Consider the following 21,470-nt stretch of genomic DNA (forward strand, 5'->3'; position numbering starts at 1 on the left):
TAGAGTCTGCCTCCTAGTGCAGTGGATGGTGAAGAGGGCACAAAGGACACAGTAAGTAGTTTTATTCGCGAATTTATACTGCTCTTATGATAACAGTCTAAAACATTTCCCAGTTCTTTGAAACTAAATGGCATCAGTTAACATTTTTAAACTACTCATACACCTGTCCATTTCCCGTCACCCAATTGTATTTCTTGTGGAGGTGATCCCATAGCTCTATTTCTTAAAATTATTTTCTGACTTGCATTTATGACTCCATCCCAAATGTAAGGAGGTAAGGGACATTAGAAACCCAGTGACCACATTAGATAAACTTCAATGATTTGTGAAATCCAAATGCCAAATTACCCCACAAATAATGTTATTTTGTTGTAAATGTTAGTTCTTTTTTGTTTCTTCCAGGTACCTACAACAAATGTTGCTGACCAGAAGCTGGATCAGACAATTGAGGAAAAACCACTTGAAGAGGTTAGTATAATCAGCCTGTTGATATATGTTAGTGAAAAACTCAAGAATATCCTGTGTGGCACCGATTTTGATCATGCTTACCATGCTTAGAGGACTAGAGATACCCTTTGTCCATTATCAATGAGAGATCAGGGCCTGGTTCCAAGGTTAGATTTTCCAAACTCACGACCATCTTCGTTTTGCTGAGGCGCACATTTCAGAGTCATTTAAGACTAAAGTCTTGTGCACAGACTTTGGTACTTAGTATGATCTGTTCTCGGCTACTCCCTTCACATGCTCACCCCTCTGTTCACTGATTTCGGCAGCCATTATTAATTCTTTAATTCTTTGCTCCTTTAGTCAAGTCCACTCCTCAGACATGAAGTAATATCTCTCCAAGGTCCTTTTTCGTCTTTTCCATGATGCAGCCTTTTAAACACATTCACTTCCTCATATGTATAAATCATCCCTACCATTGATCTGTGATTCTTGAATATGTATTTGCTGTTGCATAAACCCAGTTATATTTTGCCATAGTAGATTTACAATTGTACATTATCAGTAATGAGTTTATAGTGCTGTTCATTTTGTTTACTGTGCCTCCTCAAATTCATATAGAAATTCATTAAATTGACCTTCACAACCACAAATTTGTAACAGAATGCCCACCCAAGGTATACAAGGTATTAAGATATTCATAGTTTAGAATGGGGAGTTCCGTGGAGAGGTTGTGTTTCTGCAACTTTCTCTGACATTTAAAAGTGTTTTATTTCGGGTCACCCTGAAAGGCACATCCACTAAAGAGCACTCGCTCTTCTCATTCCTGTGTCCAGTGTGGTACCACAGAACCCATTTTGGAGATTATATTTCCTTCTCGCAGAACTTAGTCATTGTCCTGAGAACCTACAGCCTAGTCAGGTGTGTTCCACTGGGGTGGTCGTCCGCTGACCTGCCTCAATCACCTACCTGACACTAGGCGACGGGGACTGAATACCACCCTCCGCAGGGTGCTGGAAGGTGGTGGGTAGGCATGCCTGGACAGCTGGAAACCAGAGCTGTGTGCTGTGGAGTGTGGCTGGGGCAGGCGCGCAATAACCGTTCGGGCCACCGGAGCTGCATCTTTGCGATATCCTGCAGGCTACAAGCCTACTACCTGGGCCCTGATTAGGCCTAGCAGCAGTGAGATCTTGGGCGTCTGTCATGGGGGTTGGAGTGGCAGAGCAAGGAGAGAGGCTGCCCGTCCTGGTTTGGGTGCTGCTGTGGCTACCGCAGTCTTGTGGCTGCAGCTGTGGTGCACAGGGGCTGCTGAGTCATGCTGACTCGCTGCAAGGTGTGCGGACCACTGTGTGATTAGGGACAGACGCCTGCCTCAACACAGGGGACTTGGATCGAGTCAACTGTCCCGTGGCACTGCGGGCTGTCCCCGCGCTTACAGGTGAGCCATCCCTGCTATTTTGCCACAGTGAAACCTGAGGCTAGTATATTTACGAGCACTCATTATAGGGAATGAGTTAATAGTCGTGTTTACTATTCATACCATGAATTTTTAAATTCGCTTGGGGATTCATATGAAACGAGTGACAGTACCACAAATTCTGATTTTAACATAGTCATAGCTCAGAATGGGGAGTTCCATGCAGAAAGAGAATTCCCACAAGTTTTGCTGACATTTCAAAGTCCGAAAGTTCCTTGTAAACATGTACAAGACATGAGTGATTTCAGTTTGAGTAACCTAAATGGGCCAACGGGTAAATTACGGCATAATATATCTAAGAACCCTCATCATCAAACATTCTACAATGCCAACTGATGATGATTGTTAGAGATGTAGGAGGGTGCAAATAGAACTTTTTGTTATTGGCACTTGATGGCTTTGGTAAGGGCTTCGACATGAGCGGCAGAACTATATATGATTTCTGCTTGACCTAAACAAGATAATAAAAATTAACTTTCAGAAACAATGTAGAGTTAGCATTAACTGTTGTTGGTGATAAAATGATTATCTTCCATAATAGAACATTGGAATGTTGGGAGCTCCATTGAAAACAATGGACTGCTCTGGGCTTATAATGGCTGGTATAAGCCTGGAGCGCCAACATTCCAATGTTTCTTTGTTCACAGCTCTGGATTCCAATCCCCTCCCGCTTCCAAAAGGTTTTGTTTGTTAGAACATTCTGTCCTCTAGTGAGAGAATAATCTAATAGCCTTATGGCCCTTCGTAGATGGGCTATACTGCTATTAAAGTCCCTCTCCCTTGTTAAAGGCCCTCGCCTTCTGCTCGGGGCCTTTAACGCTGGAGAGGGCCTTTAATAGCCGGTATAGCCCTCTACGGCGGGCTCTAAGGCTATATTATGTAATGCTGTATTATTGGTTCACAAATATAGTATAATACCCTTACAGCATGTCCAACACTGCTTTTATATGGGTCTGCCCTTGTGGACATAAGGACACCACTGCACTTGATTTGGTCAGAGAGACTAAAAATGCACCTGAGAAAACTTTCAATAACTACCATAGTTTGTCTTTCATGGAGAACTCTTTTTGACTATCTCTTTTACCATTAAAGTCAGCCTCCAACTGTAGTGGATAGGAAAAAGGCCATGAGGGGCATAGTAAGCAGTTACTTCTCTAATATTTATACTATTTTTATACTAAAATCTAACATTGTTCCCAGTTCAGTGTAGATTAAGTGGCTCAGAGAGGATTTATTAAAAACTGAGTACAATTGCATGGCTGTTCACCTTGTTACATATTGCCACTCTAAAGGCCATTCACTGTCATTCATGCATATTTTCATCCCCCTAACTCCCTTTGACTCTTAACTCCTTTACCTCTATATACCATACTTCACCCCCTTCACGTAACCCCTGATTCACCACTTTTGCGCTTTATCCCCAGTTGGTATATAATAGTATTGTATACTTTTTCCAGGTTGTTATAAGCTTTCCATGACATCTGCTATTTTCAAAAATGATTATATACCAAAACAAGTCTTGGTGTTCTCATACAGTTATCAGTTTCCCATCAGTGAATGAATGAATAAATGAATGAATAAATGAATGAAGTAAAATTTGTATTGCGCAATTTAGCCCAAAGGCATCAAGGCGCATAAGATGGAATAGCTGAATAAAAGATAAAGCTGGAGTTAGCCTATAGGTAGGCTCCTGTGTAAAGCCAGGTCTTTAAGACTTTGCGGAAGGGAGCGAGGGACACAATACCCTTGAGTTCCTTTGGAAGTAAGTTCCAGAGTTTTGGGGCAAGGGCAAAGAAGGCCATCCCTCCCCATCTAGCCTTCACAGTCCGCGGGACTGACAGAAGGTTCTTGTTGGCAGAGCGCAGAGCCTAATTGAGTCTTGTTGTATATGTGAAGGGTATTTCTTTTTTGTTTCCTCCAGCCACCACCTCATGATATTGCCATCCAGAGGCCGGATCAAGAAACTGAGGACACATCAATTAAACAGGTTAGCATACTCAGCCTGTTGAAATGCATTTGTGCAAATCTTAAAGATATCATGTTCGGCACTGAGGCACTGATGCTTATCACACAAAGAGAGAGGTAGAGACACATTTTGACCATCAACTACCACAGACAAAGACCTGGTTCCCTTGGTTCCTTTGTTAAATTCTTCATTGTATGGACCTTCTTGGCTTTGCTGATGCACACAATGCAGAGCACATAGAGACCTTTGCCTTGTGCATTGGCTTTGGTACACAATAAAAGCTGTCCCAGACTATTCCCTTTGTCTAACCGATTTACATCTCAATGATGTGGTGTGGTCAGTCTTTATCCACTGTTTCACTACTGCTTCTACAGTGCAGTTCAACCCTGAGATATAAGGTTCCATCTGTCAAATCTCATTTTTCATCTTTTTCTACATGTGGCCTTTCAAATACATTGTCATCCTCTGAGCTGCTGTTTTATGATTTGTGGATATGTATTCTAATTCCATAAACTCAGTTTCAGGTTATTTTGTCTCCGAAAAAACAGAGACTTCCATATTCACGTACTCATTATGTGGAATGTATTATTGTTGGTGTTCAGTGCTCGTACCTACACCTTTTGGAGAGTCACAAAAATAAGTAACAGTACCAGGAATTACTAATAGGATTCCCACACATTGTATTTAAGGTATTAAAACAATTTGTAGGTTAGACTGGTGTGCACAAAACAGAAATAGTGTTTCCACAGGTTTTTATGACATTTGCATGAGTAGTGTGTCAACCTAAAAATGTACAAGACATGAGTGTATTCTACTGGAACATTTTAAGGTGACTAAATGAATGATCAAAGTGTGTCATGATTACTGTTTGGACAAAAAAGTTATAATATGAATCCATTAAAAAAATGTGGAATTAGCTCAAGCTTTTGTTGTTGATAAAAGAATGAGATTTTGCATGTTGCAATGATGTATTACTTTGTCATAAATGCAGTCTTAGCCCCTTTCATCACACTTATCACTACGTTTACGTGGAGCTGGCCATATCTAAATAAAGGTGCCACTGCAGTCATGTGTTTTATAGAGACTATGATTGCACTTGTGAAAGCTGTACCTTAATTTTCATAGTTTGACATTCATAACGATTCTTTCTGACTTTTTCTGTTGCCTTTAGAGTCTGCCTCCTAGTGCAGTGGATGGTGAAGAGGGCACAAAGGACACAGTAAGTAGTTTTATTCTCAAATTTATACTGCTCTTATGATAACAGTCTAAAACATTTCCCAGTTCTTTGAAACTAAATGGCATCAGTTAACATTTTTAAACTACTCATACACCTGTCCATTTCCCGTCACCCAATTGTATTTCTTGTGGAGGTGATCCCATAGCTCTATTTCTTAAAATTATTTTCGGACTTGCATTTATGACTCCATCCCAAATGTAAGGAGGTAAGGGACATTAGAAACCCAGTGACCACATCAGATAAACTTCAATGATTTGTGAAATCCAAATGCCAAATTACCCCACACATAATGTTATTTTGTTGTAAATGTTAGTTCTTTTTTTGTTTCTTCCAGGTACCTACAACAAATGTTGCTGACCAGAAGCTGGATCAGACAATTGAGGAAAAACCACTTGAAGATGTTAGTATAATCAGTCTGCAGATATATGTTAGTGATAAACTCAAGAATATCCTGTTTGGCACCGATTTTGATCATGCTTACCATGCTTAGAGGACTAGAGATACCCTTTGTCCATTATCAATGAGAGATGAGGGCCTGGTTCCAAGGTTAGATTTTCCAAACTCACGACCATCTTTGTTTTGCTGAGGCACACATTTCAGAGTTATTTAAGACTAAAGTCTTGTGCACAGACTTTGGTACTTAGTATGATCTGTCCTCGGCTACTCCCTTCACATGCTCACCCCTCTGTTCACTGATTTCGGCAGCCATTATTAATTCTTTAATTCTTTGCTCCTTTAGTCAAGTCCACTCCTCAGACATGAAGTAATATCTCTCCATGGTCCTTTTTCGTCTTTTCCACGATGCAGCCTTTTAAACACATTCACTTCCTCATATATATAAATCATCCCTGCCATTGATCTGTGATTCTTGAATATGTATTTGCTGTGGCATAAACCCAGTTTAAAATATTTTGCCATAGTATATTTACAATTGTACATTATGGGTAATGAGTTTATAGTGCTGTTCATTTTGTTTACTATGCCTCCTCAAATTCATATAGAAATTCATGAAATTGACCTGCACAACCACAAATTTGTAACAGAATGCCCACCCAAGGTATACAAAGTATTAACATATTCATAGTTTAGAATGGGGAGTTCCGTGGAGAGGTTGTGTTTCTGCAACTTTCTCTGACATTTAAAAGTGTTTAATTTCGGGTCACCCTGAAAGGCACATCCACTAAAGAGCACTCGCTCTTCTCATTCCTGTGTCCAGTGTGGTACCACAGAACCCATTTTGGAGATTATACTTCCTTCTCGCAGAACTTAGTCATTGTCCTGCGAACCTATAGCCTAGTCAGGTGTGTTCCACTGGGGTGGTCGTCCGCTGACCTGCCTCAATCACCTACCTGACACTAGGTGACGGGGACTGAATACCACCCTCCGCAGGGTGCTGGAAGGTGGTGGGTAGGCATGCCTGGACAGCTGAAAACCAGAGCTGTGTGCTGTGGAGTGTGGCTGGGGCAGGCGCGCAATAACCGTTTGGGCCACCGGAGCTGCCTCTTTGCGATACCCTGCAGGCTACAAGCCTACTACCTGGGCCCTGATTAGGCCTAGCAACAGTGAGATCTTGGGCATCTGTCATGGGGGTTGGAGTGGCAGAGCAAGGGGAGAGGCTGCCCGTCCTGGTTTGGGTGCTGCTGTGGCTACCGCAGTCTTGTGGCTGCAGCTGTGGTGCACAGGGGCAGCTGAGTCATGCTGACTCGCTGCAAGGTGTGCGGACCACTGTGTGATTAGGGACAGACGCCTGCCTCAACACAGGGGACTTGGATCGAGTCAACTGTCCTGTGGCACTGCGGGCTGTTCCCGCGCTTACAGGTGAGCCATCCCTGCTATTTTGCCACAGTGAAACCTGAGGCTAGTATATTTTCGAGCACTCATTATAGGGAATGAGTTAATAGTCGTGTTTACTATTCATACCATGAATTTTTAAATTCGCTTGGGGATTCATATGAAACGAGTGACAGTACCTCAAATTCTGATTTTAACATAGTCATAGCTCAGAATGGGGAGTTCCATGCAGAAAGAGAATTCCCACAAGTTTTGCTGACATTTCAAAGTCCGAACGTTCCTTGTAAACATGTACAAGACATGAGTGATTTCGGTTTGAGTAACCTAAATGGGCCAACCGGTGAATTACGGCATAATATATCTAAGAACCCTCATCATCAAACATTCTACAATGCCAACTGATGATGATTGTTAGAGATGTAGGAGGGTGCAAATAGAACTTTTTTTTTATTTGCACTAGATGGCTTTGGTAAGGGCTTCGACATGAGCGGCAGAACTATATATGATTTCTGCTTGACCTAAACAAGATAATAAAAATTAACGTTCAGAAACAATGTAGAATTAGCATTAACTGTTGTTGGTGACAAAATGATTATCTTCCATATTAGAACATTGGAAGGTTCGGAGCTCCATTGAAAACAATGGACTGCTCTGGGCTTATAATGGCTGGTATAAGCCTGGAGCTCCAACATTCCAATGTTTCTTTGTCCACAGCTCTGGATTCAAATCCCCTCACGCTTCCAAAAGGTTTTTTTTTTTGTTAGAACATTCTGTCCTCTAGTGACAGAATGTTCTAATAGCCTTATAACCCTTCGTAGATGGGCTATACTGATATTAAAGTCCCTCTCCCTTGTTAAAGGCCCTCGCCTTCGGCTCGGGGCCTTTAACGCTGGAGAGGGCCTTTAATAGCCGGTATAGCCCTCTACGGCGGGCTATAAGGCTATATTATGTAATGCTGTATTATTGGTTCACAAATGTAGTATAATACCCTTACAGCATGTCCAACACTGCTTTTATATTGGTCTGCCCTTGTGGACATAAGGACACCACTGCACTTGATTTGGTCAGAGAGACTAAAAATGCACCTGAGAAAACTTTCAATAACTACCATAGTTTGTCTTTCATGGAGAACTCTTTTTGACTATCTCTTTTACCATTAAAGTCAGCCTCCAACTGTAGTGGATAGGAAAAAGGCCATGAGGGGCATAGTAAGCAGTTACTTCTCTAATATTTATACTATTTTTATACTAAAATCTAACGTTGTTCCCAGTTCAGTGTAGATTAGGTGGCTCAGAGAGGATTTATTAAAAACTGAGTACAATTGCATGGCTGTTCACCTTGTTACATATTGCCACTCTAAAGGCCATTCACTGTCATTCATGCATATTTTCAACCCCTAACTCCCCATGACTCTTAACTCCTTTACCTCTATATACCATACTTCACCCCCTTCACGTAACCCCTGATTCACCAGTTTTGCGCTTTATCCCCAGTTGGTATATAATAGTATTGTATACTTTTTCCAGGTTGTTATGAGCTTTCCATGACATCTGCTATTTTCAAAAATGATTGTATACCAAAACAAGTCTTGGTGTTCTCATACAGTTATCCGTTTCCCATCAGTGAATGAATGAATAAATTAATGAATGAATGAATGAATGAAGTAAAATGTGTACTGCGCAACTTAGCCCAAAGGGATCAAGGCGCATAAGATGGAATAGCTGAATAAAAGATAAAGCTGGAGTTAGCCTATAGGTAGGCTCCTGTGTAGAGCCAGGTCTTTAAGACTTTGCGGAAGGGAGCGAGCGACACAAGTCCCTTGAGTTCGTTTGGAAGTAAGTTCCAGAGTTTCGGGGCAAGGGCAAAGAAGGCCATCCCTCCCTATCTGGCCTTCACAGTCCCCGGGACTGACAGAAGGTTCTTGTTGGCAGAGCGCAGAGCCCTGCCAGGGGTATAGAGAGACACAAGAGACCTGATGTCTTCTGCACCGGATCCATGGAGAGCACAGTGGGTGAGACATAGAACCTTAAAGTTTATCCTAGACTGCATAGGGAGCCAATGAAGGTTTTTTCTGATAGAAGAGCCCGATGATCGTCTCGGGCGTTAACAACAAACCTGGCTTGTGCATTCTGCACAACTTGTAAACGTTAGACTAGCCTCTTATTTATGCCTAGATAAAGAGCATTACAGTAATCTAGGCGTGAGGATATAAGGGCAACCGAAAGTTTTTTCCTAGCATCCAGGGAGAGGTAGTGTGAGAGTTTTCTCAATATCCTTAGGACCCCACAGCAGGTAGAAACGGTCCTATTGACTTGCTTGTTGAAGGAGAGTGTGGTATCGAGTATTACACCCAGATTGCGAGCTGCAAGGGTGGGTGTAGGGCAGGTTCCAAGGGCAGATGGCCACCAGTCAGCCGACCAGACCTCCTGTTTACCTCCAAAAACAAGAACCTCTATCTTTTCCGCATTTAATTTGAGGAAATTTTTGATCATCAATCTGCCACTGCTTCCATGCAGTTCCTAAAGTTTGAGGCCTCAGTCTCCACAGGTTGAGTGAGGGAAACCATGATCTGGGTGTCGTCAGCGTACGATAGTACTTCCAATCCGAATGATCTTACTAGCCTGGCAAGTGGTGCCACATAGATGTTAAAGAGTGTAGGGCTCAGGGATGAGCCCTGAGGGACCCCACACTGCACAGGCTTAGCGGGGGAGAGGAAGTCACCCAGTTTGACCCTCTGCCTGCGCTGGTTAAGAAACGACGCCAAGAGGTTAAGGGCGGACCCATCCACTCCCATCTCACTAAGATGGGAGACCAGGATAGAGGGGGACAGGGTGTCAAATGCAGCTGTAAGGTCGAGCAGGATCAGAAGGGTAGTCTGACCACTGTCGACCTTGGTGCGAATGTTGTTAACCACCACTGTGAGAGCTGACTCCGTACTGTGCGCCTTCCGGAAGCCATGCTGAGAAGAATCTAGCAGGCAGAATTTATCCAGGAAGGCACTTAGATGAAAGTTAAGATGGGCCTCGAGCATCTTGGCGGGAGCAGGGAGCAGGGATATGGGACTGAAGTTTTTTAGGATAGTAGGATCTAGGGTAGCCTTCTTCAAGAGTGGTTTGACAGTGGCCATTTTCCAAGGTGCGGGGAAAACACCCTTGGAAATTGCTTGGTTCATTATCTCCAGAAAAGGGGGTAACAAAACCTCTCTACTCTCCTTCAAGGTCTTTAAAGGACAAGGTTCCAAAGGGGATCCAGATTTAAGCTTATCAAGGAGTTGATTGAGGAGTTCCAGGGTAAGAGGAGGAAAATTGGACAGGCTGCCGAGAGGCAGGGTCATCGGATCCTGAAGGGAGAAAGTGGCCGGGGGAGGGGCGGCCTCAAGATTAAGATTGAGTGCTTCCAGGGCTGTGTAGATATCCATGATTTTGGTGTGAAAGAAGGTGGAGATCTGATTACACAGCTCTTGGGTTGCCACAATGGGGTCAGGGAGTTGAGCAAGGGATAGGGAATCAACGATTTTAAATAGCTCTCTAGGCGAGCTGAGGGAGGCCGTCAGATTGTTAAAGTATGCCATCTTTTCTGCCAAAACTGCAGCTTTGTATCCTTTAAGCATACCCTTGTGTTTAGATCTTTCATTGGGATCAAGATGGGACCTCCAAAGTCTTTCTTGCTTCCTGCACTCCTGCCTGAACAGTCTAAGGGAATCTGAAAACCAGGGGGCCGAAGGGTGTTTCCTTTGCAATGGTATTGACATAACTCCATTTCTTAAAATTATTGTTTGGCCTTCACTCATGTCTCTGTCACCAATGAAAAAAAGGTGAATGGCATCAGACAACCAGTATTCATCACTGATCAATTTTGATGGATTTGTGAAAGTAAAGTGGATATAAGTAGCACACCTAACTGAGTCTTGTTGTAAATGTTAAGGGTATTTCTTTTTTGTTTCCTCCAGCCACCACCTCCTGATATTGCCATCCAGAGGCCGGATCAAGAAACTGAGGACACATCAATTAAACAGGTTAGCATACTCAGCCTGTTGAAATGCATTTGTGCAAATCTTAAAGATATCATGTTCGGCACTGAGGCACTGATGCTTATCACACAAAGAGAGAGGTAGAGACACATTTTGACCATCATCTACCACAGACAAGGACCTGGTTCCCTTGGTTCCTTTGTTAAATTCTTCATTGTATGGACCTTCTTGGCTTTGCTGATGCCCACAATGCAGAGCACATAGAGACCTTTGCCTTGTGCATTGGTTTTGGTACACAATAAAATCTGTCCCAGACTATTTCCTTTGTCTTACCTATTTACATCTCAATGATGTGGTGTGGTCAGTCTTTATCCACTGTTTCACTACTGCTTCTACAGTACAGTCCAACCCTGAGAAAGAAGGTTCCATCTGTCAAATCTCATTTTTCATCTTTTTCTACATGTGGCCTTTCAAATACATTGTCATCCGCTGAGCTGCTGTTTTATGATTTGTGGATATGTATTCTCATTCCATAAACTCAGTTTCAGGTTATTTTGTCTCCGAAAAACCGGAGACTTCCATATTCACGTACTCATTATGTGGAATGAATTATTATTGGTGTTCAGTGCTCATACCTACACCTTTTGGAGAGTCACAAAAATAAGTAACAGTACCATGAATTACTAATAGGATTCCCACACATTGTATTTAAGGTATTAACACAATGTGTAGGTTAGACTGGTGTGCACAAAACAGAAATAGTGTTTCCACAGGTTTTTATGACATTTGCATGAGTAGTGTGTCAACCTAAAAATGTACAAGACATGGGTGTATTCTACTGGAACATTTTAAGGTGACTAAATGAATGATCAAAGTGTGTAATGATTACTGTTTGGACAAAAAAATTATAATATAAATCCATTAAAAAAATGTGGAATTAGCTCAAGCTTTTGTTGTTGATAAAAGAATGAGATTTTGCATGTTGCAATGATGTATTACTTTGTCATAAATGCAGTCTTAGCCCCTTTCATCACACTTAACACTACTTTTACGTGGAGCTGCCCTTATCTAAATAAAGGTGCCACTGCAGTCATGTGTTTTATAGAGACTATGATTGCACTTGTGAAATCTGTACATTAATTTTCATAGTTTGTCATTCATAACAATTCTTTCTGACTTTTTCTGTTGCCTTTAGAGTTTGCCTCCTAGTGCAGTGGATGGTGAAGAGGGCACAAAGGACACAGTAAGTAGTTTTATTCTCGAATTTATACTGCTCTCATTATAACAGTCTAAAACATTTCCCAGTTCTTTGAAACGAAATGGCATCAGTTAACATTTTTAAATTCTTCATACACCTGTCCATTTCCCGTCACCCAATTGTGTTTCTTGTGGAGGTGTTCCCATAGCTCTATTTCTTAAAATTATTTTCTGACTTGCATTTATGACTCCATCCCAAATGTAAGGAGGTAAGGGACATTGGAAACCCAGTGACCACATTAGATAAACTTCAATGATTTGTGAAATCCAAATGCCAAATTACCCCACACATAATTTTATTTTGTTGTAAATGTTAGTTATTTTTTTGTTTCTTCCAGGTACCTACAACAAATGTTGCTGACCAGAAGCTGGATCAGACAATTGAGGAAAAACCACTTGAAGAGGTTAGTATAATCAGTCTGGTGATATATGTTAGTGAAAAACTCAAGAATATCCTGTTTGGCACCAATTTTGATCATGCTTACCATGCTTAGAAGACTAGAGATACCCTTTGCCCATTATCAATGAGAGATGAGGGCCTGGTTCCAAGGTTAGATTTTCCATACTAACGACCATCTTCGTTTTGCTGAGGCACACATTTCAGAGTCATTTAAGACTAAAGTCTTGTGCACAGACTTTGGTACTTAGTATGATTTGTTCTCGGCTACTCCCTTCACATGCTCACCCCTCTGTTCACTGATTTAGGCAGCCATTATTAATTCTTTAATTCTTTGCTCCTTTAGTCAAGTCCACTCCTCAGACATGAAGTACCATCTCTCCAAGGTCCTTTTTCGTCTTTTCCATGATGCAGCCTTTTCAACACATTCACTTCCTCATATATATAAATCATCCCTGCCATTTATCTGTGATTCTTGAATATGTATTTGCTGTTGCATAAACCCAGTTTAAAATATTTTGCCATAGTATATTTACAATTGTACATTATCGGTAATGAGTTTATAGTGCTGTTCATTTTGTTTACTGTGCCTCCTCAAATTCATATAGAAATTCATGAAATTGACCTGCACAACCACAAATTTGTAACAGAATGCCCACCCGAGGTATCCAAGGTATTAACATATTCATAGTTTAGAATGGGGAGTTCCGTGGAGAGGTTGTGTTTCTGCAACTTTCTCAGACATTTAAAAGTGTTTAATTTCGGATCACCCTGAAAGGCACTTCCACTAAAGAGCACTCGCTCTTCTCATTCCTGCGTCCAGTGTGGTACCACAGAACCCATTTTGGAGATTATACTTCCTTCTCGCAGAACTTAGTCATTGTCCTGCGAACCTGCAGCCTAGTCAGGTGTGTTCCACTGGGGTGGTCGTCCGCTGACCTGCCTCAATCACCTACCTGACACTAGGCGACGGGGACTGAATACCACCCTCCGCAGTGTGCTGGAAGGTGGTGGCTAGGCATGCCTGGACAGCTGGAAATGAGAGCTGTGTGCTGTGGAGTGTGGCTGGGGCAGGCGCGCAATAACCGTTCGGGCCACCGGAGCTGCCTCTTTGCGATATCCTGCAGGCTACAAGCCTACTACCTGGGCCCTGATTAGGCCTAGCAGCAGTGAGATCATGTGCGTCTGTCATGGGGTTTGGAGTGGCAGAGCAAGGGGAGAGGCTGCCCGTCCTGGTTTGGGTGCTGCTGTGGCTACCGCAGTCTTGTGACTGCATCTGTGGTGTACAGGGGCTGCTGAGGCATGCTGACTCGCTGCAAGGTGTGCGGACCACTGTGTGATTAGGGACAGGTGCCTGCCTCAACACAGGGGACTTGGATCGAGTCAACTGTCCCGTGGCACTGCAGGCTGTACCCGCGCTTATAGGTGAGCCATCCCTGCACCACTACAGTAACACTAGCACTGTGGAACGTTCTGTGGCCTAGAGTTCATACCCTAATATCAGTCTATAGATTTTTTGGATTATCCACCATCATGTTCAACTGTAATTTAACGCAGTAGGCCCCTTGAGATCTGGGTTTGCTCCCCCCAATTTTCTCCTGGCAAATCTTGGACCACAGGACTGGCTCCGGCACTCTGACTTCTGGCACAGGCGCTTAGCAATTTTCTTACCAGCCCACAGCATACCACAAGGATAAAACTGATTATCAGCAGTCCATGACAAGTTTTTGAAGAGAACAAAAAAACAGCAGCAAAAACTGATGATGAGGATGGCGCCTCTCTCCCTAAGGGTGAGGGGGGCACCAATATAAGCTCCCCAGATATCTGTACATTGCTCCTAGATATGCAAAGTAGCCTGCAGGCAACAAATAAAAAAATGTATACACATATCGCGATCTGTCTTCATGCAGCACCACATGGACAGAACTGGTGAACATATACATGGCGCAGAACTTGACATATCTGAATTGGAGGATGGCCCTGCTGCATACTCCAAAATGCACCAATACCTTGAAAAACGTCTTGATGGAAGTACCAATCATTAAACATAACACGCACCAAACATAAAGATTTCGAGCCATGTTTGCTCCACAATGAGTTGCACATTCTGGGGGTCCCGTATTCTATGACTGTTGGACTGATGGAACTGTTCGTAGGAAAGATGCTCACATTCTTGTTTGGCAAAGAGAAAAAAACTTTCCTAGGCAGTAAATACCAGTAGCATTACATTAATTTATTTTTGACATGGTGTGGTGGATAACCCAAGCTCAGTGCAATCAGTCAGCAACTATTTAAAACATATACATTCTTTTTTATTGAAATTTATTTAAAAAGTGAAACATTGGAAAGCAAAAATTCAAGACATTTACATACAAGTGCATATACAGCAAATATAACGTATTTACCATAGGTTACGAGCGGTAAGCATTTTGTCCAAAACAATATAGACATACACAAATACATAAACAACAATTATACATAAAGATGATTCTTGGAGAAATTTATAAAAAGGTTGTAAAAACTAGACAATTGATATGTTGTGGCTAGATGGTAACAATTCTGAGATCTCAACGCGCGTTTCGGCACTGGACGTACCTTCATCAGGAGAGCCACAGAGGAATATCCTGAGAATGAATCAAAGAAGATATTTGTGGTTATATAGATCCGTCCAAACATGATTCATGTAATACAAATTCGGATATACATATTATTGCTCTGAGCTAAAAAATGTTGGAGTGATATTAGTCTACTTAAAAGTTGCCATGTGACACACAATAGACAAACAAACGTGAGTGTAGGAATCAGATAGTCAAAAAACCATCACCAAAAATTAACGAGGGGCGTGTACGACGGTGGGCTGGCCCTGCCGGACTTGCAATTATACTACTGGGCGTCTCAGCTGCAGGTTATTAACGATTGGGTTTATGCTGACAGGTCGGAGCCGGCCTACAGAGTGGACCCGTTTGTGATGCCGGGGGACAATTGTGAAGCGCTGTTATACACCCGGAAGACCCGCGCGGATTGGCCCTCACACACCAAGGTGGTGGTCCAAAGTGGGAGGGAGGCGAATAGGTTCCTGGGGTGGACGGGATCCCTGACGGGTAGGACTACCCTGTGGATTGCGGAACAATTGAGTGAAGTGACTCGATTGAAGGGCTTTAGGGGCCGGCAGCTCATTGGAATTGACTACTTGGGAGACGTGTGGAGGGGAGACGCCCCCCGCTCCTTCGAATACCTGCAGACAGAGTATGATCTCCGGGATTCGCAGCGCTACCATTACTTACGCCTTATCCATGCCATACGATCCCATGTTCGTGGCGGCGCATCCATCCCGAAATATTCCCCCATGGAGGATCGTTTACTCCTGGGTCCCATTCTTGAAAAGCCCACGTCCACGATCTACCGGAAGTTGATCAATAACATACCCGATCCACTGGTGTCCTTAAGGGCGACTTGGGAGTGTGATCTGGGCCCCTTGGAAGACGACGACTGGCAAGACGCCCTGCAGAGTCCCTGGGAGATTGCGATCCGTGTTAGGTTCAGGCTTATACGGCTCAAAATCCTCCATCGGGTGTACTACCCTCGCACCCTACTGCATTCCTGGGGTGGTTGTCAATCTGCTTTGTGTGCGCACTGGTGTGGGGAGGAAGGATCCTTCTTCCACATACTGTGCAAATGCCTGGGGATTGTCCCCTTTTGGACCAAGGTCACAGATATAATGGCGGAGGTGGTGGGCTCCCCGGTCCCGAGGGAGCCCAGATGGTTGCTCCTAATAATTAGGGGGCCAACTGATTGGACCAGGTATGAAGAACTCTGGCCGGCAATGGCGGCGGGAGTTGCAAAACGTAATATCGCCAGGGCCTGGGGTCGTCGGCCCCTCCGCAGTGGGACCAGTGGGAGCAGGACCTCGATTGGTGTCAGAGGGCAGAGGAAAACAAGTAGGGGGTGCCCAAAAAAAGTGGAAGAAGATTTGGGGGACCTGGAGGAGATATAGGGGAATGGGGGGGCGGTCTGGGGTAACGGGTCCAACTCTGCATGTTCTGTTATTGATCGAAAGTGACTATCCTGTGCACTGTACACTCCTTTTTTGTCTGATGCAATGTAACCTATGGATTGACATGTTGATTGACCTGAGCATTGTTAATAAAAAGAGTTTAAAAAAAAAAAACATCACCAAGATAAATAAGTTTGAGATTGTGAAAAAGAGATTTGGATCACCTCAGTGTTATTCTAGGATATAGAAAACCTGAAGTAAGAGTAGAATTCTAGCTGGTGATTACCAATAGGACCCTTAAGTATCAAGATAAGAAAGATGAGAACTTACAAGCTAAAAATGGGTACGATGGCCAGAAAGGATTCAATGGTCCAGGGAAGGAGGTAGTCATGGCTTCCACTATAGAAGATCTATAGTCGGGAAAACGATAACAGCAACTGAGACAGGGGGAGCATCCCAGGGTACTTACTGATTGTCTTACTGCTCTATGTAAGGTTATTTTAGAGAACCTGTATTATTAAAGTTTATACAGATTCTGTAGGATGCCATATTAGACTAGTGATACAAAAGGGGATGATGGATGGAGTGTTTGAGCAAATCAAACACTCACCCCCAGTCAACTGATCTGGGTTTAATCCATCACCATTCTTTAGCTCAATCGGCCACCCCAGTTCAGACATGGCAATATGCAAATCAGTCTGACCCTGTGCCTCATGGGAACAGTCCAGCCCGAACTGCCATGCCATGTCTTCCCTGGACCGGAAACAAGCATCCGGGGACCTGTTTCGGATTCATAATCCTCATCAGCCAGGCTATCTTGAATCCAGTGGCCAAGTGAGCAAGGGACTCACGTCTGAGCATACCCTGCCACACTTAGGGCGAACAAAGCGATACAAAAGGGGATGATGGACGGGATGCTTGTTTCCGGTCCAGGGAAGACATGGCTTGGCAGTTCGGGCTGGACTGTTCCCACAAGGCACAGGGTCAGACTGATTTGCATATAGCCATGTCTGAACTGGGGTGGCTGAGTGAACTAAAGAATGGTGATGGATTAAACCCAGATCAGTTGACTGGGGGTGAGTGTTTGATTTGTTCAAACGCTCCGTCCATCATCCACTTTTGTATCGCTATATTAGACTAGTGAGCATAGTATTTTACAGAAGCCGGTAGTTACAAATATTCAACAGCTTTTTTTTCAAAATATATAGCACTGTGCAGGCAGATACGGTAGAGTTTCTGAAGTGATATGAGCCACAAAGTCGCAAGATGCGGAGGTTTGCTAGGTAATGCAATTTGAGAAAATATCTGAGGACTGGTCATGCCCTACCTTATAGTGAAAAGCTGTGGAAGGATAATGTGAACTCACTTTCAATATAGGTGCCCAGTCCCACTCTAGTAAAGTATGGCGTCAAATGCAGGCAAGAGTGAGTTATGGAGGGTATCCCATCAGGAGTCAATAAAGGTCCTGCTCCAAAAGGCAAAGGCGATAAAGTTAATATTTGGAATCCAAGAGCAAGGACAGGCCTCATCAGTTGTTGGCGGTACTGTAATTACCTTAATGGGGAAATGCTATAAAGCGCTGAATTGTCAGTAATCGCAGGGTCTGGTATTGTGGAGGGTAGGACTGTAGGTAGTTCCCACGTTGGTGAATGGGGCGGTGAAGAGGCTGTAGGGGTGGGGAACAAAACGGAGTAGACCTTAGATTATAATAACAGAGGAAGACTTTAAAGGGACATTATATGCTGGTACAAGACTGCGGGCCCAGGCAAGGGAAGGGGAGAGGGTGTGGAAGTTACCTGAATCAGTAGTTACTGTGATCTGCCCGGGTCAAAAATATACGTGGGGTCCAGTGGACCCCACATATATGGCAAATGGCACAGGCAACCTATCAGCTATGTCCCTAGTTGAAAGGGTGCTTCGATCCCTGGGTGTTTGCCATCCTCCAGCAGTACCATCTAGATCTATCATAGCGCGTGTGCTAAATTATAGGGTCCGGCATGCTCTTTTTCAGCGGTCAAATGTTGTTCAAAAGTCACAGCAGGCCTTCTTTACATCCTTATATGCCAGCAACATAAGACTGTAAAAGGTATATCCTGTGGTTAACCAAAACCCTGTTCTGAGAGAGATAATTAAATCTGGACACTTCTTTGGAATTCAAATTAACTGGGAAAAGTCCATGATGGTCCACTGACGTGCACTGTATCCCAACAAATTACAAACCTCCCCATTTTTTGGTGTCATAATCCAACACTTTATCTCGGAATACATATATACTGAGACTCTGCAATAGTTATATGTGCTAATTATGGCCCAACAGTCCACAAAATCAAGCAGCAGACTCAACACTAGGCTCCTCTCATACGTTCTCTAGCATAGCAGACGTTTCCTCCCCAGACTGCTTTACCTATTTGTAATTGCTTCACTGCCCCTTACAAAAATACCTTTTTCAGCATAAGCTGCTCCATTTTTTATGACTTTTGCATGGGCCAATAAACAGGCTAGAATACATTAAGCCATGCTGATACAACGTTACTCCAGGGGTGGAATGGCCACCCAGTATTTAGAGTATTATTACTTTGTCTCCCAATCCAAATATTTCTTTCACTGGATTCACCCAGCATTTCATCTTCCCTCACATACTCACGAGAAAGATATAGCAAGTGCCACTCTTTTGATCTAATGTATGATGGCCCTACAGTACCACTACACTATTGTATAGTAGTTGCTTAGTGATTCCCATTTGGGAGGTGAGTAAAGCCACCGCCTCATGACAACATAAATGTTTTTTGATTACAAATGCTAAACATCCTATATTACATGTCTTGAAATTTGTCAAGAATAAACGGTTAAAGGTGCACTCAAATCTACCAGGTTATCTATAAAACCTTTAATTTTCAAAGTCATGTGTTGGCTACACATACAATGAAAACTCAAAACAACAGGATGCATCCTGTATGTAGTGTGCACTGTTCCTCGTGAACAATATGTTCTCAACCGTGAGTTTCTTTTAACACTGATATATCAAACAGAATTTAAAAAAGGTATAACCCACCATAAGGCGTAAATTGAAACAACATTTTTAATTGCAATAAATCATGGATCACAAATACTTTTTTGTGTGTTACATATTGTAAATACATTCACTGCTGTTGTCCTTCTGGGGACAATAAATCATACATTGCAAAATGTAAATACAATGAAGTTCAGCACATATTTAACTTCATAAATGATAATACATATGACTTGAGGATCACAGATGTCATGATTCCAAACAGACCAGAGCCCAATGCATTTCGGGACTTAGCACACCCCTTCGTCAGAGGCAAAATCATGTATCATAAATACTGTGTTTGTACAATATGTATTTTTCTAATATGTAACACACAAAAATGTATTTGTGATCCATGATTTTTTGCAATTAATTTAGATAAAAACAGTTTTGTTTACATTTACGCCTTATGGTGGGTTATGCCTTTTTTAATTCTGTTTATATATCAGTGTTAAAAAAAACTCAAGGTTGAGAACATATTGTTCACGAGGAACAGTGACAACTACATACAGGATGCATCCTGTTGTTTTGAGTTGAAATTCGTCAATTCATTAGGTAAGCATTCTAAATTCTTCAATGAAGTAGATTAATCATCTGTTTGTATATAAAATCATCTTGAAGATTTGCACAGCCAACACAAGTTTCGCCCCTTTTAATGCGTAGGCCTGAGGTCTGTTCAAGGCTTTCTTGTTTTAATGATTCGTGCTGTTTTCCATAAGAAAAGGTTCCACTTCCGAACAGCTTCTCACTGTCAACAAGGGGGTCGGAGGGGTGGAATGGGGGTATAGAGGTACACCACTCGTTTTCAGTCAGATCAAGTCTCCGATTGGTCCAACATTATCTATGCTCCTATTTGTTCCCAGAGACGGTCAGCCACGGCCGCTGCAGGTAAGAGCAGTGGGGCACGGGGCCAGGTGAGGGGGGATTTCGAGAGATGACCACGAGAGAAAATTAAATAAATAAATAATTTCCCCTCGTGGTCGTCTCTCGAAATCCGCCCCCCCTCACCTAGTCCCACCTCTCCTACCTGCAGCGCCCGTGGCTGGAGACGGCCCTTTGAATGCACACACAGTTGACCATTTCAGTCAAATAATTTTTTTTACTATTTACATCCTTCTATTTCTCCACATTTTCTTTTGGCTACTTGACTCAAGACTGCACCATCAAGGGCGAGGAGGTCAAAGACATTGGGAACCAGTAATCACATCAATATCAATCAATCAATCAATCAATCATGAAATTTGTATAGCGCGCTACTCACCCGGAGGGTCTCAAGGCGCTTGGGGGGGGGGGCCGCTACTGCTCGAATAGCCAGATCTTGAGTTGCTTCCTGAAGGAGACGTGGTCTTGGGTAAGACGGAGGTGGATGGGGAGGGAGTTCCAGGTCTTGGCTGCCAGGTAGGAGAAGGATCTTCCTCCCATGGTGGCTCTTCGGATGCGTGGAATGAAGGCAAGGGCGTGGCTGGTCGATCGTAGTTGGCGGGTGGGAGTGTAGAAGGTCAGGCGGTTGTTGAGGTACCTGGGGCCTCAGTCATGGAGGGCTTTGTGTGCGTGGGTGAGGAGGCGGAACGTGATTCTTTTGCTGACGGGGAGCCAGTGCAGGTCTTTCAGGTGTCCGGAGATGTGGCTGTGGTGGGGGATGTCCAGGATGAAACGTGCAGAGGCGTTCTGGATGCGTTGGAGTCTTTTCTGCAGTCTTGCTGTGGTTCCGGTGTAGAGGGTGTTTCCGTAGTCCAGTCGGCTGGTGACAAGTGCCTGGGTGACCGTCTTCCTGGTTTCGGTGGGGATCCATCGGAAAATCTTTCGGAGCATGCGTAGGATGTTGAAACATGAAGGCGAGACGGCGTTGACTTGTCTGGTCATTGACAGGGAGGAGTCCAGGATGAAG

At 43.3% G+C, this 21,470-nt stretch overlaps 1 protein-coding gene across 1 annotated transcript in view; it reads left to right on the forward strand.

Annotated features, from left to right (window-relative positions):
* Positions 1-21,470, forward strand: part of LOC144752447 (uncharacterized) — a 146,753-nt gene that overhangs the window by 26,543 nt on the left and 98,740 nt on the right. The window contains exons 8-13 of the mRNA XM_078640373.1: positions 4-51; positions 3,843-3,908; positions 5,059-5,106; positions 10,865-10,930; positions 12,081-12,128; positions 12,481-12,546. Of these exons, the coding sequence (XP_078496499.1) occupies positions 4-51; positions 3,843-3,908; positions 5,059-5,106; positions 10,865-10,930; positions 12,081-12,128; positions 12,481-12,546 (342 nt within the window). The remainder of the gene's footprint in view (positions 1-3; positions 52-3,842; positions 3,909-5,058; positions 5,107-10,864; positions 10,931-12,080; positions 12,129-12,480; positions 12,547-21,470) is intronic.

This window comes from Lissotriton helveticus, chromosome 5_1 (assembly GCF_964261635.1).
Source record: "Lissotriton helveticus chromosome 5_1, aLisHel1.1, whole genome shotgun sequence".
Classification (NCBI taxonomy): domain Eukaryota; kingdom Metazoa; phylum Chordata; class Amphibia; order Caudata; family Salamandridae; genus Lissotriton; species Lissotriton helveticus.